Source organism: Monopterus albus, unplaced genomic scaffold (genome assembly GCF_001952655.1).
Source record: "Monopterus albus unplaced genomic scaffold, M_albus_1.0 scaffold28.1, whole genome shotgun sequence".
Taxonomy (NCBI): Eukaryota; Metazoa; Chordata; class Actinopteri; order Synbranchiformes; family Synbranchidae; genus Monopterus; species Monopterus albus.
This window is the reverse complement of record NW_018127908.1, coordinates 4,041,366-4,068,477: the sequence shown is the minus strand read 5'-3', so window position 1 is coordinate 4,068,477 and position 27,112 is coordinate 4,041,366. Positions and strand designations below refer to the sequence as shown.

Genomic DNA, 27,112 nt, shown 5'->3' with positions numbered 1-27,112 from the left:
TCAGTGTACAATAACACATGCCCTGCTTATGTATGCAGCCTTCTTCACATATGTATGCAAAATCTTATTCGCATAAAGGGCTTGGACCCTTTTTTCCTTTACATCATCAGACAAGAACTTTGTGATGCTAACAATATGAAACAAAATTGCACTGTTATGTAGACGGTACTATAGTGAATCGGTTCTTTCTCTTCGTCTACCTGGCTCTGAAACCTGGTGGCATGTGGGCAATTAGTGACTGTGTTACTACTTCTCCCACACAGGGCTAATTACTGACCTGTGGGTTTCATTTAGAGAGTGAGAAAGAGAGAGAGAGAGAGAGGGAGGACATGGGAAGACCCAGTCATTCGTCTTAATTAATTAGTCTTCTTCCACCAGGGCTCCTGGCAAGGCCGGCTATTCTAAACGCTCTTCTGAGAGTTGGCCTTCCAACACTCCTAACCTGTGAGCAGCCGAGAAGCTTTGCTCCGTGTCTTAGGGACAAACGTGGAGGACAGAGGCCACTGTGAACAAATCCTAAAGTCTTATGGGCACAGCACCAATGTTGTTTGGGAGCTTGGGAGGAGGAGTCAAAATCCCACTGTCAGAGCAGAAGGGGTTAAAAGAGGCAGTGGGGCCAGGTTTGGAGAGGTTAGCGGTGTGATTCATTTTTATTACCACGCAGCCCCTGCAGGCGGCAGGAGTGGCAAATTATTTCTGAAACAAAGTGGAGGGCTCTCATCAGAGCTATTACCTGCCTGTGGCCGAGGGCAGCGCGGAGCCTACAGAGGGTGACAGTGAGAGGCCCGTGTCAGTGAGGGATAGCCGTCCACATCCGTCCACGCTCCAGGACATCTCCCCCAAATGAGAACTGGTATCTGTGTATGTGTGTTTTACTGTGTGTGTGTGTACCAGGAGAAGGTAAGGGTAAGTTAGATGGTGGACCTCCCCCACAGCATCCGTCAAAATAGTCTGTGGTGTTTTCTATCAAGAAGAGGCCAAGCAATTAGAGGTGACGTGCAAAACACAACAACTCCCAGGTGCTAATTAAAAGAACCACTCCCCTCCAATATGCAGACTGCAGACATCAGCCATAATCTATTGTCACAGGTTTAAATGTAGCCTGACCAGACCTGACTGACCACTTTCTAATGACACATCCTTAAGAAATGGGAGATAAATTGTAACTAGTGACTTCATTAGTGGTTAGTAAATCATTAATTCTTTATAAATCAATTATAAGCCATTAACAAGAGCAACTCTGGGTTGCTGGGTCGTGAAAAATCTCTTTGGCTCTTTGAAACACCTTACGTCTTCTGGAAATCTGGATCAAAATCAATCTGTTTTTAACAACATATTAACACAGCTGCAGCCTTGAGGATCAAAATCCGTTATTAATTAATTATTATCCTTTTGAATTGCAGATAAGAAGCCTGGGAGTATTTATTATTGGATTAACAAGATTTAAGACTACATTATTACCAACTAGAAAGGCAGCCAAAAGGATTTTTTGCAGCTAGTTTATCCAAAAGGTGTTCATTTGAGCATCTTTTAACTTATCTGAAAGGCATTTGCAAGTGAGTTATTAACTGTTGATAAAGCTATTAATTAGATCTTAAAAACACCTTATAAATAGTGAGTCACTAAGTTCTTCCATAAGGTCTAAAAAGACAATCAGGTGACATCCGTGTACATATACATGGATATAAGCATTCCCATTAACATGCCTGCAATCAGTCTGATGTACACCAGGAATTTCAGTGTTGCTGTGTGGATCTACATAGATATAATATATATAATTAATATACTGTGTTCTTTCAATCCAAAATATCATAAGCTAAACCAATCTTGTGGATGAATGCTTTTAAGTTAAATCTCAAAAATGAAAGGGATAAAACTAGTCTTGCAGAAGACATTCAATCAGACACAGAGTTGATATTCAGGTACTTACTGAATCGTTTAGATTAGGTGTCACTAATGTTTAGTGGGAGGCGGGAGCCACACACTGCCTGCCTAGGTGCCGTCACAAAGCTGCTGCATGTCACCGATATGACACAATTAAAATCCTCTCATATGTCCTCTACTCAGGTTAAGAACAGCATACAAAAAAAAAAAAAGAGTCAAGCGAGGATTTAAAGAAAGACAAAAACTGCATTTCGTTAAGTTGGTTATAATCCATCAGTCATAATAAAGCAAAATAATTTCATACTAATATTTACCCCAGAAGGATATATTATTCTATCAGCAACAAAACCATAAGCATTTTAATAACCAGTGGTCATAGATGAGATCTACAACAGCTGCTTTTTGTCTGAGGATTAGTTATTCTGCAAATGAGATTTATTGTTTGACAGTAAAAACTAATGGAGATGTTGCTGCGGGAAGAGATCGGATTTTTAGACAATGAAGAACCTTCCTGCTTGAGGCGACACGGGACTGACAGTGGTAGGGAGAGGAATCAACATCAATAATCTTTCATCAAGTCCAGAGTGGAGCACTTTAGCACAGATACCATTCAATAAATAACTGTAGGCCATCATTCAATTCTGAACTGGCTGGAGAGCGGAGGATGGATGCAGGAGGAAAGTGTATGAGACTACCAGTGGACCGAAAGAACAATGAAAAACAGTTCACTTGCAAAAAAAAAAAAAAAAAAATAGAGAGTGAGTTTTTAAATGGTGTCAGTATGTGCACATTAAAAGACTTTTTAAAAGCAACTACAACAAAAATATTGTGCTGGGGCTGCTCCATTGGACTTCTTCACAGTTCAATGAGCCTAAGGGTGGTTTCACATTAGGGACCCGGATCTGAGTACACTTGACCCTAAAGTCCGGTTCATTTTATTCAGAGTGAACACAAGCATAGTGGACTCAGGAACTTTGCCCGAGTTTGTCTGAAGAGGTAGTCGCCAGCACGATTCATGTGTACTCAAGTATGGTCTGCGGTAGATGTGAATGCAACCATGCTCAAACAAGGAAGTGGGCTGCTTTGTGACTTCATAAGTATTCGACTCTGTTTATTAAAATGATAACAAACATGGCTACAAAAGGATCCCTGTGGAATAACAAAGAAGTAAAATGCCAATGGAAACATACAAAGAACTGGATACTACACGCAAACACTGTGAGATTATTGGAAGTATTTGTCTGTATTTAAATACGAGTGGAACTGCAACAAATGGTTGCTTCTTCTTGGTGGATTTCAAACCAAGAACATGCATACTGCCACCTATTGTAGTGCATTGCGTACATACGCAAGTGTGCTGGGGCACAGAAAGATGTTAATGTGAAAGGAGACCTGCGGGGGAGAGGGGAGGGGGGACACAATTGTGCTTTGGCATGGTACAAAGCAATCGTGCCTAATGTGAAAACATCCTAATGTTCTTTATTTATAGTAGTGCAATAAATCCAAAACTTTTAAATGTACTTAGTTCCTGAGAAAACCGATCCTGTCATAGGTGCCTTTTTCTTTTAAATGACTCACCAAAAACATGCATTAGTATGACTGTCCCTCACGTTCTGGATGTGGGAGATATGATGTGTAAAAGTCGACAATAACAAATCTTAGAATATGACTTAAGGTCTTTAAAGAGTCATCAGTTCTGTTTAGTTTGAGTCCATAAAATCAAACGAGAATCTTTTTGTCTTTTTAGGGCAAAATTCAACACTTAAATTTCATTATCAGAGGTTTCAAGGGGCATTTTCTCATGTCACATTATGGTCTTCATAGTGCTTCAGAGATTTTTACCTTGTTAAAAACAAAATCCTCATAGAATCCCTGCACATTTTTGTCTTAGAAATTTAAACAGTTTACTCTGATAAAATGTTACAAAATATTACAATTGTCACAAGTTTTTATAAGTGAAATGATGACAACCAAATGTGTAAAACCAGAGTGTAAAAATGTATTCAATTTACAATTAATAAAAAAATTTTAATATAAAGTTAGATCCAGCAAATGTTTTGAGTTCTGGCTTGAAAAATAACTGATCAAAGTTGATGTTCCAACACTGGCAGACATTATTAATATTTAATTAGCTGACAGCACAACACACATCACAGTCCTTTGTATAGCCTTAACACTGTATATTACAAAATCGGTATTATTTTTGAATAACAGTAGCTGAAGCAGCAGCATTAGTAAAAAAAAAGAGACTGGCTGTGTCTTTCTGTTGCTATGTCACGTTCCTTAATAACAAAGTTACAAAGCTGTGATGTTGAAACAGTCTAATGCCATCAGGGAGACCCTACAGACAGTCTTCGCTGTGACAGACAGAGTGATGACCCAGCCCTGTGTGATGGATAAGTGACAGGGCAGCTTGGGGCCTGAGGGCCTGGCTCTTGAGGTGGGGTTTAGCTATAATGGTGTGCTTAATTACCGGCTCAGCCAAACAGCAGGCCATTAGTCAGACTGGGACGCCAGGTCTAACCTGTCACCAAGAGATAAACAATCCTCCTACCAGATCTGGGTACCTCAGAGGAACAGATACTGTATAACTTAGGGCAGGGCAGTGCGGGGCAAGTGGCAAAGTATAATTTAAGTATTTTTAAAAAGACAGAAAGCCACTTGTTAGACTTGTTACAAAAAAAGAAAACAACAATGAGAACTTTGGTTCAGAATCTTGTACAAAAAAACTCAACCTTCCTACTTACTGTTAGTTGCATCTGTGTACACTGACCCTGTGCACAAACAAAGGGCTTGGGCTGGTTTTAGAGCTGACAGTTTAGAGTATAAAATCTCCTGATTACCGCTCATGTCAAGTGACAAACCGGATGAATTTGGAGCTAATCAGGGCATTTGTCAGGTGAGTGTAAAATGATGTCACACATGATACTCTTTTAGAGAAACAAATACTGTGGTGGAAGTATTAGGTGTTATTGTATATCCTAAAATGAGGAGACAAAGGGATACAGTATACTGTACAAAGTACTCACTGTGATCAGTGTGTACAGTATGAACTCATGCTAAAAAAATAAAACACTGTATCCCTGGCTCAATAGACATTTGGACCCCTGGTTCTTCTTGTGGAGCAATTTGTGGTGTGAAATGCCTGTACTGAAATGTGAGTGGCTAATAAATGGCAGCTAATGGAGAGAAGACAGTGCTGGCTTCTCATTCTGTAATCTCTGCATGCTTCATTAAGCAGCACCTTTATTTGCAAAAGGATGCTAACCTCGTGCTGTCGCTGCCTGGCTTGGTGTAGCCCTCCAGAGCGCCCTCCCACACGCTGTTGGCCATTGTGTTTCCGATGGCAGTCATCACCATGCTGAGCTCTACCGGCCAGTCGTCCAGGTCTAGGGAGCGTACGCGAGACAGGTGGGTGCCCATGTTCCTATGGATGCCTGAGCACTCAATGCACATCAAGGCACCAAGGTTCAAACTGGCCCAGTCTGGATCTGCGTTAGAGAACACAGACAGAAAATGACCACTACAGTGCTGCATTATTTACTCTAAACAAATGATTAATGATGATCTCTTTTTGTAATGAACTTTTTCCATCTGGGTAAATTGGAAAAAGAGTTCCCGAGGGTTACCCTGCATTCCAGCAGTCCCATAAAGGACTTAGTTATGGAACATAGATAGATACATTGACAGATAGTTAGATAGACAGACAGACAGACAGACAGATAGATAGATAGGTAGGTAGATAGGTAAGAATTTTCCTGGTGTTACTGCCAGTGAAAGACATGTAAACTGAACAAGCAGACATTTATTTTGTAACTTTTACTGTGTACGATGTACACAGTACTACCTACAGTATAAATTACAGCTTTTTCACATGAAAAGGAAGGAAAGAGAGACAGAGGTCTGTTGGTGGTGGTTTTCCTATGACAGGTGTCAATAGCTTATCAAATGCAAAGTGTTTTCTGCTTGCACATCCAACCTTTGCTCCACTCAGTTGCCCAGATTTGGATTTTCTGTCTTTAGTAACTGGCAATAATGAGTGAGGGAGTGGTAATCTGAAATCCAAATCCAATCAAGTTTTAAAGATAATATTTGATGCTTCTAATTGAATTAAACCATGTGAGTAGGGTATATCTGCTTGAAATGCTGCACGGAAAACTAACCTTACTGGAAGGATCTCAGTAATTGCTTAGTGAAAAGCAATCAAGTTAGGTACAGATGTCGTAGTCTGTCACTGTAATTTTTAATTCAGTAATATTTTTAACTACTCAAATCAATTGTTAATGTTGTAATCAAACATCTCTGATTGGATTCTTATTATATTAAACTTTCACAGAATTTGTTTTTATATATCTTTTTCGTGCTGTTTTTACTATCTGCTACAACACTGTTATATTTCCCTGCTATGGGACTGAAAAAGGATTATCTTATTTTATCAATACCAAATTAGCTGTTGTGGTGAAGGGTTATACTCACTGGGTGCATCGCAGTCCACACAGAAGCTGTTCCCCCTCACATTTCGTATGGACTGAATGGCCATTGCATCACTTTGGCTGCCTAACCGAGACTGTAGGGAATGAGGGAAAGAATATGTCAGCAATTATGGAGGTGGACTCAAATCATGGAAAAAAAAAAAAAAACTGAGGGGAGGGGAGGAAGAGGATTCAAAGTGTTAGGAAAAGACTGAAGCAGAGAAAACATGAATATGAAAATGAGACCGTGTCTCCCCAGTATGCTGACACAAGCCGTGCTCTATCTCTGATGTCTGTCAGTTCTAATAAGTGATCTCCCACACTGCGGCGCACCTGCCTGACAACCTCCCATATCTGGCAGCTGAAGAGTGTGTGTGGGGGGGCGAGGGTGAGGGTGCAATAAAGGGTGAAAAAAAGGGAAAAACAGGAATGTAAATGAAGAAGTAGAATCATGGGATGATTGCAATGCTGTGATTGGATGATAATCACCAACCATGTCCAGTTGTTAAGATAGTTCTCATTTTTTATGACCCACCTTGTTCTTTATACTCTCACAAGACTGCAGACTAGCAAAGATCTGGCTCTCAATCGCTTGGACCCACAGCTCTCTCTCCTCATACGTAGATGCTTCAAAGTTCCATGTCTGACCCGTCAAAGACACAATGATGAACTCAAAGGAATCCTCTTGCTCTGGAAAACAAAAATAAATAACAAATTAGTAGCTAATCCAGTGAGGGAAGGGCTACAGTACATTATGTTTGTGCTGTAAACGTTTTCTTGGACAAAGTGGTGTCTAGGTGAGCCGTTGCTTGTAAACAGATTCTGGCTTATTTCTGATTCACATCTGTATAGTTGGAAAGCAGCACCTGCCACCAAAACTGGATGGGGCACACATTAGCAGGAGCAATGCGCATGTTGGTGGTGCAATCTGACTCTGAAAGTCACCTGCATAGCTCAGTGATTGAGGCCCATCCATGCACGAATGCAAGATGGAATGAGCTTCTGTTGAACAACAGCAACATTTAAATGATTTCTTGGCACCTTCTGTGCTCCCTGGCACTGCCGTTTTTTGTTTTTTTTTGTGTTTTTGATGAAAAGACCATCTCAATGATCAACATAACAACTGAAATTAGAATTTGTACCTATTCTGATGATTATAGCATTAAAACTATAGAAACGGTTTGTTTTGAAATACAAATTGGATTTAGATTGAGAGGATTGTGGATAACAAAAAATTCTCTTATTGAGTGAGAGGAATAAGTGGGATTATACAACAAAGGTCACCAGCTGGCATTGAAGAAGGAATGTAACAATCACAGGGCATGTGTCTTAGCTGCTAGACTACTGTGACCCATGAAACATATTTCTGAGGTGCCCCAATTGCATATAAACTCAGTTGGAAGACGCATGTCAACACAAAACCGTGCAGGTTTGCTTTGTGTTGTCCAGGCAAAGATGCACCGTGAATGTATTGGAGGTCCTGGTACAGTCAATTCTGAATCAGCTTATAATTAAACACATAAAAACATGGGCTCACCCACAATCATGGTGTATACGCCTCTAGCTTGCTAAAGCTAATTTCTGCACGTTTCGGACCCACTGCAGTAAACAAGAGCTGCATACTGGTGCTCCAGCTAACCAGCTCTTTGTGCTAGATGATTATCGTTTGACATGTTATTTTAGCAAGACTTTTATAATAACAGTAACTTAAGTTTATTGCCCTATTGCCCTTAAGTGCTTTAAAAATCGGTTTAACTATATAAGATTTACACAACTGGCAGACAGAACATAGCTACAGTAGCTTTAGGTCATATACTTTGTATTTTGACTAGTGTCTGTGGGGGGAAAAAAATCCATGAAAAACTATTTTATTTCACTTCAAACTGGCTGTGAAAATTGTGAATCAGCAGCGGTTCTTGACACTCTTTGTGTTTAACTAAAATTTATAGAAATGTCACCTGTCGTTTTCAAACAAGAGGCCTGACACAACATATGTTTCAACACATGCTGCAATGTCTCCGCTGTTCAGAAGCAATTCATTAACTCCATACTGTACAACGTGACTCGTGTAGCATCTCTGGTCTCTGCACATGCTCGAGCTCATAGACAAATGATTAGTAATTACCTAATTATGTCTATGCAAATAGTCATCTCATTTGCATAACGCATGTTCGGTAGACTGGAGGCAAGTACACACAAGGGTAGTGCTTTTTTCCTGTGTAGCTTGGGCTACTACATCCTGAAACAGTTCTGCAGATATGCTATTGGTGTGCTTTATTAATTACCTAGTGTTGATATCATGTATAATCAATAGAAGTTACTCTCCAGTACAAAGCATTCTCATTGCACAAATATACTTTAATCCAGTCTGACTTTTGATATGTGAAGAAATAATTTGTCAAATTAACTCTCTATGAATTTTTAAAGAAATGTCATTATGACAAGATCGTCAAACAAATCACCTAATCAATGAAATTACCACACTTTCTATTTATAATCAATTCACCCTCCTTGGTGTGAGAAACATCCCTGTGCCGTTAAATGACAGGTGTCTGATGGACGCGCTAATGTAGCAATCGCTGTGCTGTGGAGGAGGGCCATCTCTTCAGGGGGAAAGTAATAATCCAATTAGCTCGACACCAACTTCAATTATCTGATTTAGTTTGGAGAATCGACTACAGGTCACAGAGAATCAATAAAGACTTGGAAGCCTCTTTATTTAGACATACAGTGAAGAAACACTTTATGTTGGTGTGACATTTAAAACACTAGCAGGGATTGAAATATAAACATCTTTGATGGAATACTAACGGCCAACTTACAGGATCCTAAAAGTGGAAGAAAATAAAAGCAGAAATTATGAAAATAAAATTTGTTTTGTTAAACAAAATGCTTGATTAATTGAAAATACATAGAAAAGAAATCCATTTTTTTCTTGTCCAATATGCCTTCAGGTACAATAACTAATGCATTTTATTATAGTCTGGGGTTCCCAGGCTGAAATGTTGTTATACTTGTGTTTTCATCTTTTTAAAAACCTGAACAAAGCTAATTATTCTGTTGGCTGCCCAGGCAATAAATTGGAGGCATTAAAACACTTTCATTATGGAGATTAAAAAAGCAACGGATGGCTGATTTGTTAAACTGATGAGTATACAAGGGAAAACAAATCTAATTCTCCATGCTTAGTAATGCCCACACGAGACATACTGTAGCCACTAAACAGACAGAGGAGCGTGCGCAGCAGAAATTCTTATGTGTGATACAGATATTGTCATTACATGCAGCTCCGGCACACTCACATTACTTTTTAATGTTGTCCACGGTGTGGCAATTCAGCTCCGCAAGCCAAAGTAATTCTGCTCCACGTAGGCATAATGCTAAGGTCAAAGTGTTCGTTTCACAGACAGTAAATCTAAGCATGAACAATGTGTCAAGGCCATCTTGCAGGCACCCGCCATGATGAGCTTGTAAAGGGACCATTAGTGCTTCTGTTATTACTCAGTGGTTGCAGTTAGCAAATGGCTAGCAGAGGAACGATCACCTTGTCACATTAACATGAGCATTAACCTCCTGACCACAGCTATCTGTGAGCCTACGATCAACAAGTTCTTGCCAATTAGAAATAAATTAACACAGCGCTGATAGTGGGTGGACAAGAAAGAACACCATTTCAATCTAATGGAGGAGCCAACTGTGAAGAATGAGCAAAATATGATTTTCCTTAATTAACATGGCATAATAAAAAGGAAATTAGAGTGTAATGGCCATAAAGTTACAATGGGGAAGGAACAGATAAAGATGCACATTGTCCACCATTTACATGGATCATAAAACAGTTCAAGAACCTCTCAGTTACAGATACTCTTGATCAGATACTTGATGGCTTCCAGCAGCAACACAACAGCACTTTAATAGGCAGAATATTTTATAATACAAAAAGCTGAATATATTTGCTCAAGTACAGCTTTGGGGTTCTTCTACTTTACTTCAGCATTTCATGTTACTTATACTCCTAAAGATTTCAGAAGGAATCTCAGCTCCAACAGATAAATGCAACAAGGCCTCCAACCTGTACTTCCCAGAGGAAGATCTTGTGTTGTCACAGTGCGTCTTGTGTGAATCTGTTTGCTTCTGTAGTTGTACTGTCTGAAAGAGGACAACTGTGTCTATCATTTAATGATAAAAAAAAATTAAAGACGTGAAAATTGTGGTCGAGGGACAAGTTAGAAATTTTTTTTAGACCAATTCAACCGTAAATCAACAATGATTCATACAAAATGGAATATTTTGAATGAAATATAAAAGTTGAATCTAGAGTAGGTCGGTGAGCCTTGGGCGTCCACGACCCTGTCGCCCATTCACTGCTTGTCCTTTCTCAGACTACTGTTGGTAGGTACTGACCACCGCAGACCAGAACACCCAACAACACCTGCAGTGTGGGAGATGCTTTGACCCAGTTGTCCACCCATCACAGTTTGGCCCTTGTCAAAGTCACTCAGATCCTTACACTGGCCCATTTTTCCTGCTTCCAACACATCAATTTTGAGGACTGACTGTTCACTTGCTGCCTAATACACCCCACACACTGACAGGTGCCACTGTAATGAGATAATGAGTGTTAATCACTTCACCAGTCAGTGGTCATTATGTTATGGCTGATTGGTGTGTCATCCGACTTCCTCCTTTTCTCATTTGATCTGTATGGTTGTTATTTAAGGAGCAATCAAACAATTGAATAATGTGATATATAATTATTTTGATACTTTAAGTACATTCAGCTGATAATACATTTCTACTTTTACTGATTGTAGATAGGATTATGAATGCAGGAATTGTACATGTAAAGCAGCATTTTAAAATGGCTGTATTTGTACTGCTATGTAGGTAAAGGATCTTCCTCCACTACTGACTGGCTGCCATTAGAGAAAAATTAAAAAATTATTTTAAAAATGTTTGTTGCTGTACATCATAAAGGTAAATGCTTGAACTGAAAATTAAACTGGACCCTGAAAGACAAAAGGGTGACCTGAGGACAGTGATCCCTCTATCACTGTGTATGTGTAGCAGATGCACTGCCGAGGACCTGTAGACCAGATTAGCACCTGGGGGGGTTTGGTGCTGAGCCCAGCTGTGCAGCAGCACAGCAACTATTCTGTCTAAGCCTTTCAAAGACCTCTGGAGACCGTTCTGTTGGAAAGGACTTTGCAAACAGCTCTGAGCCTTGAGGACTTCTTTTTTTTTTATCCATTTTAGCGAACACTTGGCTGGAAATTATGACAAGGTGCAGTAGTACACAAGGTGAGCTATTTTTTCTTTTTGGTGTGTAGGATGTGCTGTGTTGTATGCATGCATCAGGCAGTCACTTAAAGAAGTGCTTGCCGTTCCCGTGAATTAACGAGCAGTTGGGAAGAACAGGCCAAGGCAGTGCCATCTGTAAATGTCACAGGCACTGCTTGCTCATTTTACACATCATTAAAGCCAATATTCCTAACCTGTATCAGAGCAATCAGGAGCAGGCCATTACTGCGACAGGGGCCCCGGGGGAACCACGACCAAACTCAGAAAGAAGAGAGCAGGAAGGAAAAGAGAGACAGAGCACACTCTTTGTCTATCTGACACACACACACACACACACACTTTTGCACACTTTTACATGCACACACATTCAAACAAACAAGCAGCACACCTTCCAACAATAAACAAACACATGAAATCAGCACCAATACCACTACCCTAATAGCTAGTGCACTTAACAACAAAGCAGAATGAAAACGGGACCAATTATACATGTATCTGTGGGCAGTGTGTATAGAGCCCAAATGAGAATCTTGTTATTCCTTCCCCTGCATACTGTGGCGCTGAGAAAGCTAAGCCATTACAAGAGTGGAGGCTCCAGGGACAGCTTTCGGAAATGAGAGCGAGTCGGGGAGTGACAAAACAAAGTATTGAGATAAACACCCACCATTAGCACAGGCAGTTAAACCTCCATTTCCTAATCCTCAGCTGGACTCCAGAGGATATTAACCCTTAGTTTGCTAAGGTGCAGGACAATAGGATACTGGATTAAGTTGGCCTTAGTGTAAACTTAACATTATAATTGATCAACAGATGGCACAGGTCAGCTTGTAGTGTAGAGCAAAGAGGGAGTGTGATCTCTTGTTCCAGTACTTCTGTAGTTTTTGCCATGCATTGCTTTCTTCTGATCTAAACCCTAGACAACAAACATAGTGTAAGACAGTCAAGGGCCATAAAAGAAATCTAAAAGCAGAAAGGAAAAAAAAGTTTAGAAAGAGTTAAGAATTTAAAAAATGACAACGTGTGATATTAACAGTGCAGTAAAGGCATTCAAACAGTATCTTTTAAGTCTGTGAACCTCACAGCAAACCTTTAGGAATATAACATAACTAATTTCTGATTGTTTCAGCCAGGTCATCTCAGCTCTTCAGTTGTGTATGATGCTCCTCAAAGCCATTCAATGGTAAATACTCTTTTTTCAGCATCTCTGTTCTTATCCTTTAACCTTCACGAAGACTGTGAACTCAAACATACAAGTTTACTATTAAAAGTGCTGTAGCACTAGAGTCCAGGACTCATACATGAGTCTGACTTTAGTCCTGGAAATCAGGACTCGTGCCTCTAATAAAACCTGATCACTGACTAGATTTGGACTCAGAGGTTGGAGATGAGGACTCTGATTTATTTATTTTCTTGATAACAGCTCATAATAATTTGGTATAGAATATTAATATTAAAGCCTGTTGACCTGCACCATGCTGTAACTGTTACACTTCCATTGAAGCGTACATGATTGTCTCATTTGTAACATAAGCACTGAATAAAAAAACACTAGCAAGTAAACTCCTTTGAAAATGGTGGGAGCTGTGTCGATTGTATTTAATGTAGACCTTGATGACTTGGACTCGGGTATCAGGGTAATGGACTCGACTCAACTCTGACTTTTCTTCGATGACTCCTTCTTGACATGGACTCCAGCACTGGGAACTCAGGACTCAACTCAGATTCGAGGTTTAGTGACTCGACTACAACACTGACGATAAAAGACTTTGTCTTTCCTTCACTTTTGCTAGTTTACACGATGCTTTTCATACCTCTACGTCTATCAGATGCTTTGGTAAAAGAGTAGAGTTGATTCCATTGTGTCTTTTTGAGCAGAATAACATGATATTAAAACTGGTTTAAGTGGTATACAGTATGTACATGTGCATATAAATATATATAATTGTAATTAAAAGCTAACATTATCATCACCTTTGTAGAACTCTGTTTTAAGTTTTATGATCCACTTTCTCTAAACATAAAAATTATTTCCCCATCCTCCTCTAATTGCTGATACAATCCAGTGGAGGAGTACTTTCAATCACTTTAACTCAATAGTTCAAATTGTGAAATTATAACAACTTGTTGATTTAATTTAATTATTGAATCTCTAATTAAATAATAGGTTTATTAACCATTTAAGAAGTAGTTTGTTAAAATAAAAAGCAAGTTTCTTATAACTTTGAGTGCACATTTTGCAGTACTAGTAAAGTAATAATTCCTTTAGTCTGGTATCTTTTGTTGAAACTATAGACCTTGTGCACTTTTGCTCAAAATATGCAAAAAGGCAAAGAAAGTTGGATGAGAGTTTGATGTCTGTGTATGAAATTGCATCTGAAATGAAGTCTTGATGTAAACAAGCATTTGCTTTGCATTATAGTACTGAGGCAAACACCTAGCTCTTGCTTTCCTCCCTGATATCTGTGACCTTGGCATGAGTAAATACATATTTTCATCCATACTGTGTGAAGAATCACGAAGGAGCCTTGTACAATTCCTCCATTCCTGCACCATCCTTTCTGCTCGTTTTGGAGAAGCTAACCACCCCCAAAACAATAAGCATTTGATACACTTTCTTTAAAAGAGAAATACATTAATGATGCTCCCTGACAGTCTGCATTAATCAGAGGGGGCTCCCCCTGAACACAACTCTTTATCGGCCATCGATTTTCCAGTGGGTTTATGGTGAGCGACACACCGAGAGAGCTCGTCGCCGAGCGGCTGCTGGGAAACACATTACGGGGCTGTCAGTTGTCTCGCCATGCATCCTGCATCATTCTTTAAGCACATGAGAAGTTCATTACACCACACAGCTCTGACAGTGCATAGGATATTAAGGACGGTGTCCACTGTGCATATCCTTGGTGGAAGTATATCACCGTAGACATAACAGTGAATTCATAGACTAGCCAAATGCAGCTTTAAATTGATTTGAAATAAATATGGCTTTGCATCAATATATGCATTTTAAGGCAAATACAAGACATTAAATGTGATTTTAAATCCATGTGCTGAACTTTACAAATCTATTTGAAAATTTGTAGGCAACTGCTGTCTATCATGTAGATTTTTATAATTATAACAATGAAATTGGGGTTGTAAAATACTCTATGTGTAGGATTTTCTGCAGCTTCAGCAGTTATGTAGAAGTCCTGTTATGCACTGTAGTGCCATATTTAGACATGACGGTGCGGCAAGTTTCTCCAGGCTCCCCTGTACATCCTATACGTCCCATATTGACTAAAATGACTTCTCACCTTAAAATCCTCATGCTGTTTTGATTTATGATGCTTCTCAACTACTAAAATTAAATTTCAGACTGCATTGCACGCTTCTGATTGCCCCATAAATGAGATAAACTGATGGCAATTTATTCAAGGTTCCCACCTCTTCTCCGCTTTGCTTTCCTCTCTCTCTCTTTTTCTCTCTCTCCCTGAGTCTTTCAACAGGATACACAACTCACATCCCAAACTTGGGTGAATCCAATATTTAAGTGATGTGTCTATATTCCAGAGCATTCAGCAGAACAGGCAAGTTGATGCTAATAAAAATTCTCACACAGAACAATGAGAGAGACAGAAAATGTGTGTGTTTGATGACGTGAGAGACATTCTGAATCTGCCTCCTGCAGCCTGATTACTCTTAGACTTTCTCTTCTGGAAGTCCAGGGGTAATCTGACTTAAATTATGCCAGCCTACATAAGCCGTTATCAATGAGATGTAATGATGTCTGATAATGCCAGCCATCATTCATTCAAGGCTGTAATGTGAGTGTGTAATTCTGCCAGGAGATGCCCATTAAGAGCTAAGTGCTGTCAAATAAAACTGAAATAATGGACATCTTAAGAAAAGACCGGGCTCGAACAGAGAGTGTGAGTTGCAGGGTACTTCAATATATACATCACACCTCATGATATACTGTCAAAATATAAATGATAATGCTTAATCTGGAATATTATCAGATTTGGGCCCAGTATGACTGCCACTAAATGATGCTGCTGTGACAATACTCTTAACAATAAAAACAGCACCACTTATCGGCAAGATGCTGACAATGTTCACTCCAAACAACAATGTGGTCAACGGACCCAATCAGGCTTTAAAGAGAATCTGTCAGAGACCATGATAAAAAAAGTATAATGATTATAAATGCTAAGCCCCATTTAGGAGGCGTCAATGCCATTGTTGTTATTATCCAGCGTATCAATCTTGTTGATTGATCATCGCACCCAAGTGACATCAGTTTTATGGCCTCTGAAATGCGTCTCAGTGTTTTCACAATGCCATCCAATTAGAGTAGTCCATTCATCACTGGGCTGGAGAATCATTATTAATTGGACGGAGAGCCGACTGCCACTCCCCTGCTGAGGAGGGCTATGGCTTCTGAGGATCAGGCCATTCATCCAACGGTTAAAAAAAGAAGGGGAGGACTGTGAGGGGTGCACTGTGCAGGGGGCCACAAAGAGATACAAAACTGCACACCTTTATGTACTTCATATGCATATTCAGTCAGAAAACAGAAGATTACCTGCTCTTATTTAATAATGAGAGGAGAAAACTAATCAGCATGTAGAAGCTGTTGAGTTCAAAGCGGATCACTAAGGCTCCTCTGTGGTTGGCACATCCTTAAGCGAATAAAACATATTATATCATTGGAATAAAAATGACAAGTTTCTGTAAAATTAAATGTAAATATTCTTTCTACTTTCACCCTAATTCAGCATTGACTTCTTTGAGATGCACAATGTGTGTAATTTACCACTTCCTTTCACCTGTGAGTTAGTTAGCTTCACTAGTACAGGACAGGTTTGGTCTCTCCCATATCTTTATAATAAATCTGGATACACATGTTAGGTATTTTTAGTCAGATAGAAATTGGATAGATACTTTATGTATTAGAAATGTTTAGTGGAGATAGGATGTCTAGTTAGACTGTTAAATGCTTAAGCCTGCTTATGAGTTTCTACAGGGTACATCTGGTCAAGGATAACTAGAGAGAAGAGTTGATGACTGTCAGCAGACAGGGTGTTTAATATTATTATTATTATGACGTGTATAACTGTAGCCTTAGCCATAATATGTTCTCATGTTTAAGTCACAACATGTTACTAGAAGTCTGTGAGAATGTTTTTAGTTACACACCACTTAATCAACACACACACACATTGATTTGCTTCATGTTTTGACTACTGCTATGACCAGCTGCAAAGCTGACAACAGAGACGTCTTGGTTGACGTTTCTGTGTAGTATGGGGCTAGCCCAACCGAGGGGATATAATGTATAGGCCTGGTGGGTTCAGGGTCTTTCATCTTACATCTGCCTGCGAGCAGTTTGGAGGTGCAAGATACCTGAGCGTGTAATGTTAATTTTACTTGTGATCCTTTGAATAAATCAGCACTATTTTGAAGTTACTTGGACTGCCTCGTCTCTCAGAGTTAGCAATGGTAACAAGAACCATAGTCCCACACACATTGTACAACAATGGTTTCATATAACCAAATAATGTGTTAACAGTATTCACCAGGCTTTATTTTATGATGTTTGGCAAAGATACCTCAACTCGGCCTTCAGAGAACTGGGGTCACCCTGGTAACCTAACATTTTGTGAACACAGATTTTCTTGTTGGACATCATCTGTAGAAGTTAACTTCATTTTGATGACATCGACTACGCCTCCTGGTATTGGTTGTATGGCATCTTCCTCTACCTCTTAATCAGTGCTGTTCAATAGACGCCCTCTCCCATCTTAACGATGTCTTACATTCTGGTTTCTTACCTGTTCAGGCAGTTTCTTACCTCATGTTGTATTTGTTTCTGTAAACTTACCTTTTTTGTACTTAGACTACCAGGAAATGAGCCTGGGTCTCTGCTTTGGTCTTTGAATGTTTTGCCTGTTAGGCATCTCTATCCCATGGACAATTTCCTTTTTTGTTTCATACGTTACTGTCATTTCAGAATTGCAGTGAAATGACTGCATTGTACCTTCATTGCCTGCAGATAAGCCATCTGGTTTTGTGATGCCCGTGCTCTTTTTCCGTCTGTGTTTCTTGCGGTTGGCATGAGGGGAAGGAGGTGGCTCAAGTTTAGGACTGGTGGCACTACCCACAGTAGAACTCGTTGGGTCACTCATCCCATTAGCTGAAAAGAGACAAGGCAGGAAAAGCTATCATTATTTTTATGTTAAAGTTTGGATTTTTTTAAAGTTTGAATTTGTTTTTTCACAGCTTTACACAGGAGCTTTACAGGTACAGCTTTACATAGGAGTCTACATAGGAGTCAGCTTTACACAGAAGTTATCTAAACCTTTTTGAATGCACCTGTCCCATTGGCGGGTCACTTATTCAAGCATGCTAAGGTTTGTTTTGAACCACCAAATTCTAGTCCAATCATTCTTAGTTTCCAAATACAAAAAAGGCTATTATAAATGGGATCAAACAAGTGAAGCTGTTCCTTTAAAAATACGTCAGTTTGGTTTAGTACATATTCAATTCAAAACGTGATGAAATGTGATTTTATGTACGAAAGACATTAATATGTGAATTATTGTGAAATGACACCGAGTATAAAAATGAATAGGTTGTTGAAAACATCATGCAAAGCAGAGGCAGACTTGTCACATCCTAAAAATGTGCCTACAGTAGTAAAAGTTGGAAATGGCTTTGAGTGCTCCAAAAGTAACTGTGTGGCTCCAGCTTTAGATAGAGTGAAAGACAGGTATGGGGCTATGAGTGAACAAATGGTTACCTAAGTTAGCCTGCAGCAAAGCTCTCTATATGACTGTCTGAGAGTGACAGGGGGCTAAGAGTCGGCTTTGTTTCTTGTAAGTGATTTTATAAATGTGATATTAACCTGTGCTACCGTTGGGCAAAGGAATAGGAGGGATGGAGTGATACTTTAGGAGGGGGTTGTCAGCTTGCCATCCTTCTGGTTTCCTGACATTTGACATCACTTTCCCTTCTTTCCCCCTCCGGATGCCATTATGAATCTGGGAGTAGGGGCCAGGGGCCTCAGGGAAGCAGGGAGGGAGAGCCAGTAGATGGGCCCCATATTGCTCTCCTCTTACCACCCTGTGTGGTGCTGGCAGTCTCCTCCATTGTCTCCCATCAAAAGCTCATTGTAGTGTGGCAAACTCATTCATTTCCCTGTGCACCATCCCAGCCCCAGGGGTGGAGTGCAGGAGGACAAGGGGCTCAGGGATTATTGCTGTTGTCGTTGCCAGTTGCACACGCTATAATGTGCGGCACTGTGCCATTAGCCAGTGTACAACATTAGGCCTAATTCGGTCATTACCTTTAGGGAGATGGGGCTGTCTTAAAGGAGTAAGATGGGCTCAGCAGGGGATTGAAGATGCTAACGGGGGGTGGGGGTGGTTATGGTGGTGAGTGGGTGGGCTTGGAGGGCCCTAGGATGCATTCTTTGAGCATGGGCAAAATATAGGAGACAACACCTGAGACACACATTGTTATGTCTGTACTCGACTTCAGTGGTTCCTCATGATGAGCTTTAATGTATACAAACAAGAATGACATTAAATGAATTAAAGTTATCTATTACTGCTGCTAAATACTGTTTGTTAGAAGATAAGGGGCCATCCAAGTACTTTTAATATTTAAGTATAATGACATGTTACTTGAAAATATAATATTGATTATGTGCCATCGCATTATTAAACATAACACTGGTGCTTGTGTTGGACTACATACATTAAGCTCTCTGGTGTTTTGAATGGCAGCACACAGCCACACATGTAGCAGCTCCTAGTCGAAGCGTCTGTTTCAATTTCCCTGCTCTCTTACAACAGCCCCCCTGAGACGAGTCATTAGCTGGCTCAGACAGCTGGGGGCACAGGGGTCCTCCATGTGTCCCCCCTTCCACCCCCACTCTCTGGTTCCTCCTCCCTCTCCATCCCAGCGTCTGTCCCGCCAGCACAGCGCCGTATGGCGGGTGAAAGACTTGAGCTCCAACCTGCCTCCGACATGACAGCCAGCATTTGTTTAATGTCGCTTGAGGTTAAAGGGGAGGACTGCCCTTCAGGGGCCCCAACCCTGTCATAAACACCTCTAATTATCAATTTCTGCCCCTAATGTTGTGGAAAATGACCCTTTTCCAGCTCATCTTGCACCTGAAACATATACAAGGTGATACACCTCCCTTTATTTGTACCAATCAGCCTTTAAGAAGTCTGTAACATCTAAGTATAGGGAGGAACGCAGGAAAGGTATAAAACTACAGTACACACCAGTGAGCAACAATATCAACGCACCTGAAACCTAATGGTTTTATAGTCCCCTGTCTTTAAGTGGTTCTCAGCTCTAAACTATGCATGACTGTTAGAGTATATTTCCTAAGTTGAGAATTATAAAATTGGAAACAGACTGATTATAAAAGCAGAGAATTCACTATGACATTATTAGGTAGCTGTTAGTGTGTATGATGGGCATCAGGACCAGGCTAGGTAATGAAGCACACAGTGGATCAGGAGTCTCTTTCCCACTCAGCCAAGATCACCTGGGCAGCAGAATAGGTATCAGTCTAACCTGTGATTACAGTGTATTACACTCTCACCACTGAGATGACAGTTTAAACATGCTTCACGATGAAGGTTGTGGGTGAGACAAAGAGGGGGCTGCTAACAGCTTCCTGCCTTTACCAACGGCACACTGAGAATGAATGAGAATGAAAAGAGGGTGAGAGAGAGAGAGATGCAGAGGGGGGATGAAGGGGGAGGAGAGTCATTTCATTGTTATTCAAGAGGCTCTGGGTGAGGAGCACTATGATTCCACCAGACCCCTTGACACGGCAGCCCTGCCTGTCCTCAATCAAAGCCAACGGCTGCAATTAATGGCAAAAATTAGAAACAATCACCGCCTCCCCCTTATTATCCTCAATTAGAGCGTACTAATCAAGGCCTGATCGCGCTCTGCTGCTCTCTCCAAACTAAATGTCAAACTTCATTACGGCCGGGCGTAGAAATCAAAAGCCCCACATGCTATCACCTTCGCATCAGGAGGCCAAGGTATAAAACACAGTGCCACAGGAAAAGGCTATCTGTGCATTAACTACCCGTGTCCTGATATGCAAACTTAAAAGTTATAAATTAAAAGACTGCAACATAAATGGAAAAAAAATGATGTAAACTTCCCATGAAGGATTGAGTAAGTAAGTAAGTAAAAGTGTCTGTATATAGTGTGGACTTATCAATATGCAATGATGTTTTATATTTAAACTCACATGGTAAAAATGTAAAATAATGCCCTTCCCATTTGAACTGCTGCTAACTATCCGGGGCGGCTGTGGCTCAGGAGGTAGAGCGGGTCGTTTCCTAACCGGAGGATTAGTGGCTCGATTCCCGACTTGTCCAGTCAACATGTCGAGGTGTCCTTGAGCAAGACACTGAACCCCCAGTTGTCACAATGATTACACTGGTGTGTGAATGCGTGAGTGCTTGAGAGTGCGAATGGGTGAATGGCCGAATAATGTGAAAGCGCTTTGAGTGTGCTGTAAAAGCATAGAAAGGCGCTATACAAGTATAAGACCATTTATTCATTCATTATGAACTAATCTGCTGTATCTTTTTCTCATTAATACATTTTTCATTGAAATGACCATTAGAATTCCCCAATTGCTTGTTTTGTGAGACCAACAGTTTAAACCCCAGTTATTCGATTTGCTATCATATATAATAAAGTGAATGTTTTTTTTTTGTTTTCCAAAAACAACTTAAATCATTCTTATGTAAAATGATGCTGATAAATTTTATGTTGATAAATTTGTCTATAATCATTTCAGCTGTACTTCTGAGTGAGTCTTTTTGTGTTTAACAAAAACAAAATCATGTAAATTTTCCAAAGAACTTTTTTAAAAAGCTCACATTTTCACAGATTTTAGTCAAATTCTACTTGCTCTAATTTTGTGGACAACCAAGATGTTGATCATCTAACAACAGGATAACCTGTATTGAATTTTTAGCACACTGATTTGCAGTAATCCTTTGACTTTGGAAGCATGATCACACTTGACCATGACTTAAGTTACTGTCACCAGCGAGCTTATCACATTGCTCAGATGACTGTTTGAACCTCCTGCTTTTAATTCAGGTTCAAAGATTGAGGTGTACCAAGGAGTGTAGTATCTAAACAAGCATCCAGTGCATTAAGAATAGGTGCCTTTATGAATGCAAGCGATAGAAAAATTGGGCTGGGATTTAATCAAAAATCGGCACTCAATATTCAAGAGACGTTACTACCTCTGCTTCTGCCTTTGCTCAATAGGTTTACAAATGAGGACATTCTTTAAATAATATGGAAATGGTTACCTGGCTAAGATGCATTCATTCACCAGTGAATCATCAATCTACAGTTTTTGCATCTAGAATCACATTTTATGTTAACCTGCAACCTTCACCAAGGATAATGGAGTGATTGGGCTTGCTTCAAGTCAATTCAAAAGGCAAAACATGAGCACCCATCACTGTGGAACACCCTCTATTGATTATTGAAGGCACATTAGGATGAAAGCAAAGAGGGTCACATTTCAATCAAGTTGATGTTTTCTGATAGTCCAGTCACACTTTACACTACAGACATATTCTCCTGTTTTAATTCACATTCTTAACTTGTCAGAAAAAGATATTCAGAGAAAGTTTTTGAGATACAAAGATGCTGCTTTCAGTGCCCATTACAAACCTTAAAACTGTCTACACTGACTATACACCGATTACAGAGACACTCCTTCCTAAGGACGAAAAACATATCTGTCATTTGACACAGTATTTCTATTATTATTTTCAGCTCATTTGCCTCATTCTGGCTCATTTGTGGTTACCTTAAGAGTAGCATGAAAATAATTGAAGAAAACAGAATAATGGAGCAAATTGTGGATCTGATTTAGTTGAAGAGTGGATGCTGGTTAATGAGCTATGTTAATATTGAGGGCTTTTCAGTTTACCAAACATGAAAATGGGAAACTCGAGCCTCCTTATTTCCACCGCACAACGTTTAGGAATTCCTATTTGTCTGTTGCAGACCGACTGCCAGATGCACATCCACAAACATCCAGTACGAAGCCTTTTGTCTCCCACACACACATTATAATACAGATGCAAACATCCTCGGAGGAAAAAACTCACATACACCAGCTACACAAAAAAATTCAGCGAGAACACACGCATACACAACATACACTTGCGCTCATTTATTTGAGGACCCCACGAATCTAAGTAATTCTGCTTTGGGCATGCTGCTGATGGGAGACAGGGTAGGGGGTGATGGAAGTGCCTGCGTCCAGGCAGAATTGATCGTTTGGCAGCTCCAAATGAGAGACAGGCTTGTCTGTGGAACCACGAGGGCCGTGCAGTTGGACTCCAGCAGCGCTCATAAAGTGCGCTCTTTAAACTGCCGGGGCCCCTGGGAGCCCATGGGGAGGGGGGGAGCCGCCGCCGTGCTAATGAGAACTACCAGAGTGCAAACATGCATGGAAATGACTGTTATTCTGTTGATGTGCATTTAAGTGCTTTTTTACTGCCAACCACAAAGAGAGGGAAATAACTGGTGATGAATGGTACCCCCGAAAAGCATTCATTTTCCTCTTCAGAAGAAAAGAGAGGAAAACAGAGGAAGGATGTGGGGGGGTGGGGGCAGAGAGTAAGATGGAAGGTAAAGACAGAATGGTGGGTGGGGGTCGATATGCATGGCAAATATATTATCTTACTTCACTCAAGTACAGTGACAAGGTGCAGTGTGACACAGAGGCAGTAAGTGGAGATGCATCAATGGCAAAAAGTTACCCTTCACTGTTCCTCCCCTCTGAACACACTGCTTCTATCAACGCGCAACAGCTAAAAAGGTCACAGCGATCACAACCCTGATCACGTAATTATGAAAATGAGGCATGTTTCATCGGTTTAAGAAACTTGTGAAATGGCATCTCTGTCGAACCACACCTCAATATCTGATCCAACAGTTTGGTTTAAAGTACTGAACTCCACATGTTTGTGGTAATAATGTGTGGATTTTAATTGCACTATGCAAGATGAGGACTTTTGAATGGATTTATATTATGTAGGTGCAGGAACTGGAGGTCTTACGGGCTCCGCTGCTTGTACTGGTGTTGATGGCCTCATTCCACTGGTCGGCACTGGACACAGAGAAGGAGCGTTGGTGCATGCCATCTTTACTCCCACCAAACAACGACCCACCCGTCTGGAGGGACGTACTACTGTTGGAGTGAGGGGCCCCTGGAAAATAAGACACAGTCACACACAGAAAAGAGAATCCTGATTTCTGATGTTCTCTATGGTGCCTTGAATTCTTAACTTAGTTGGGCAGGATTGTTTTCTTTGAACAAAAAAGACTGTAAAGGCATCATAATGATGTAATTGAGTTTTTTTACTAGTTTCTCCAGCACTGCAATGCTGCTGCCACCTTATTTGTGCACATCTCTCTGTCAAACAAACCCCTCATAGAGACACACACAAAACCCCTCTCCCTCCGCCTCTGCCTCTAATTAGCCCTTAATTAACAAGATACACTCTGAACGCTAATTATCTCGCCTCATCCCTCTGACTGCCACATCGATCTCCACTGGCGTCAGCGGGCGTTCTCTCCCTAACTTCCAATCAGACGAGCCCCGGACGCCTGGCTCTCTTTACTAATTCATTTGCTAGGCTGCGCCATGTGTGGTCCTTCCCTCCTGTTCGGGAGCGGTCGCTACAGCATATCCTAACTACTCTGACAAACTCACCAATACACTTCCAGTCATATGCGGGAAATCAGATCAAGAATTTAAGCTTCAAACAGTGTCAGACTGAACAGTCATGAAATACAACTAATTACTCCAAAATTGTCTTTTCCCTCAAAAACTGAATCTCAGGTAAATACACTAATAAGAACTGAATTTGCATGACCTATAAGAAAAAATATGCTATTTACAAATAAAATTTATCAGCAAAAAGTTCATTTTCACAGGCTTTTCTCACCTAGAAGTTAACGCTAACTTTTTTTTTTTTTACAGGCTGCACAACTACATGCTAAAAAGAATCAAATGTAATGAGATAAACAGATATTGCTCTGACACCATAAGGTTAAAGTTTCAGGGGTTTTGTTTTGGGAAACAAACCATAACTGATTTTCTCAACAATGCCTCCTCATCTTACAGGTATTACATGTCAAGGCCTTTTATTCAATAATTAAAAAAGAATATCAGTTTCTGATTGAGGTGACAATAACAGAAAATATAGTGTGTGGGTCGTGTGTAAAGTAAACTAAGCGGCACGGGTGCTTGTTAGGATAATATGTCCTACTCATTATCTAGAGTAATAAGTGTATCAAATTCACATAATCATGTCTAATTAGTATCAGTAATTATCTTGTTGGGCCCAGGAATATTAATCTTCAGGTCCCAGAGGGGAGGGAGCAGAATCGCAGCAAGAATGGGAGAGAGAGCGAGGGAATCATGCTGAGGAGCGCTGACTAAATTAGCATGCTGAAATCAGAGCGGAGGAGGCAGAACAGGAGGAGGAGGAGGAGGAGGAGGAAGGGGGGAGCGGAGCTGAGGAGTAGGGGCACTGAAAAGAAAATGTGAAACTTTGTTTTTTTAAAAAGTGACGGATGAATGCTACATAAAATAAGCTCACAACTTCTATAAAAAGGCTTGTGATTTGTTGTATCATTACTGAATTAAAAAAGCATTTATAATTATGATGTTTAAAAAACCAGAGTACTGTGTCTCTTTGTTTACAGCTGAGACCCAATATTACTCTGAGTTTCCAACATCATTATTTATAGGTGCAACTCCTTGAACAACATTTTTTTTTGTTTAAAAAAAAAAAAAAGATCTACATCCTTTATTTCTAAAGTTTGACTCTGACACCTAAAAAAAAGAGAAATACAAAAAAAACCCTGTCAGATAACTACAAGGCAACATCGATTGATATTTAAAATTCAACAATCATGTCTAATTGTCAAATTGGATGCTAATGATTAATGAATTATACATGGATGTATCCATTAGTCCCTAGAGACCACTCCTGCATAAAGGGGAGGATAATGTAATTACAGTGGAGAAATAATCAGCTTGTGGCATTAAAGGAGCACTGCACTCGCAGCTCCAGCCAGGACTGACTCCAGTACGTTTTACACTTGTAGCAGTTGCACTACGATGGACTGACAGTGACGAACTGCAAACTGAGGTGCAAAGGATCAGATTTATCACCTAATGTCACCGACTTCACTGATCATAAAAGTGATATGAAGGTCAAATACGAATACAAAATGACAATATTATTTCATTTTAATGTATTTAATGGAGCAAATCAGGAATTAATCGCTAATTTACAGTGCGTGCAGTTTTATTAAGGCCCTGTGTTTACAATACAGAACATGTTGACAATTTCCTGACATTTACTGAATAGGTCAAACCTTAATTTAGGTCCCAATTTTGTCTAGATTGTGTGGAACAATATATTATACTGTATAGATTTTTGTGATCAGGACAGTGTTGTGAACTAAGTGTGCTAAAGGACAGTTTTAAGTTCCTACTTTTATTGAGTAATTTCATTTCCTGCTACTATAGCTACAAGTTCAAGTTCCTTTACAAATTGTGATTTTATGTACAAAATATAAGTATCTGTAAAATAAAATAGTGTATTCTTTAGATAAACTACCCAACAGGTAATAGAAAAGGCTACAATGTAAAGTAATTATAAAATATTTAGTAATAAAAAATACAATCTGAGCAACCAGGCCCTCATCTGAATACTTTTCTTTTTGAACATTTTGCTGGAAATAAACATTTTGAGGAAATGATTGTACATGGATACGTCTAAAACAAAACATTTTATTACTAATTCTTGTACATTTCCTTAAAATTACTGGGAACCTAAAAGTACAAAAGAACATAATGAGTATTTCTTGCTGACTGTATCATCGTGTGTTTCAAGAGACAGCAAAAGTCATACAGTGTGCACTGTAGGATATCCAGGGCTGGGGTGTTAAGTAGAGGCGATGGATTAGCAGGGAGCAGGGCTGCCTTGCTTCTCATTTCTCTTTAGGCCGGGCCGTCAGTGGGCTGATGAGCCGTGACAAGGCCTCACCCCTCCGTGGAGTTGTTGCCATTATGTACAAGTAGTGGGATAATGAAGCATTCATGCTAATGTAGGCCGAGCAGCACATCATCTGTGGCTGTGTGTAATCCACCACCATCATCACGACCAACGCCCAGATGTCCCCCTCCACCCCGATCCTGCCTCTGCTGCTGCTGCCAGTCCCCGCACGAGTCACTCAGACAACTATGCCTTATGTACCATAATTGCACACAATGCATGCATCAAAATAACAAAGAAACTTACTTCAACACTTGATTAGCATCTTGATTTCATTACTTATTCAGATTTCTGGACAAATTAACATTTTTTTAT

General features: G+C 40.1%; 1 protein-coding gene across 2 annotated transcripts in view; it reads right to left on the bottom strand.

Moving 5' to 3' along the window:
- The window catches only part of agap3 (ArfGAP with GTPase domain, ankyrin repeat and PH domain 3), a 112,148-nt gene that overhangs the window by 8,255 nt on the left and 76,781 nt on the right, over positions 1-27,112 (bottom strand). For both annotated transcript variants that reach the window (XM_020595922.1, XM_020595921.1), the window contains 5 exons: positions 23,783-23,932; positions 17,680-17,835; positions 6,892-7,046; positions 6,361-6,451; positions 5,153-5,375 (listed from right to left, as the gene is read on the bottom strand). In XM_020595922.1, coding sequence (XP_020451578.1) covers positions 5,153-5,375; positions 6,361-6,451; positions 6,892-7,046; positions 17,680-17,835; positions 23,783-23,932 — 775 coding nt within the window. The remainder of the gene's footprint in view (positions 1-5,152; positions 5,376-6,360; positions 6,452-6,891; positions 7,047-17,679; positions 17,836-23,782; positions 23,933-27,112) is intronic.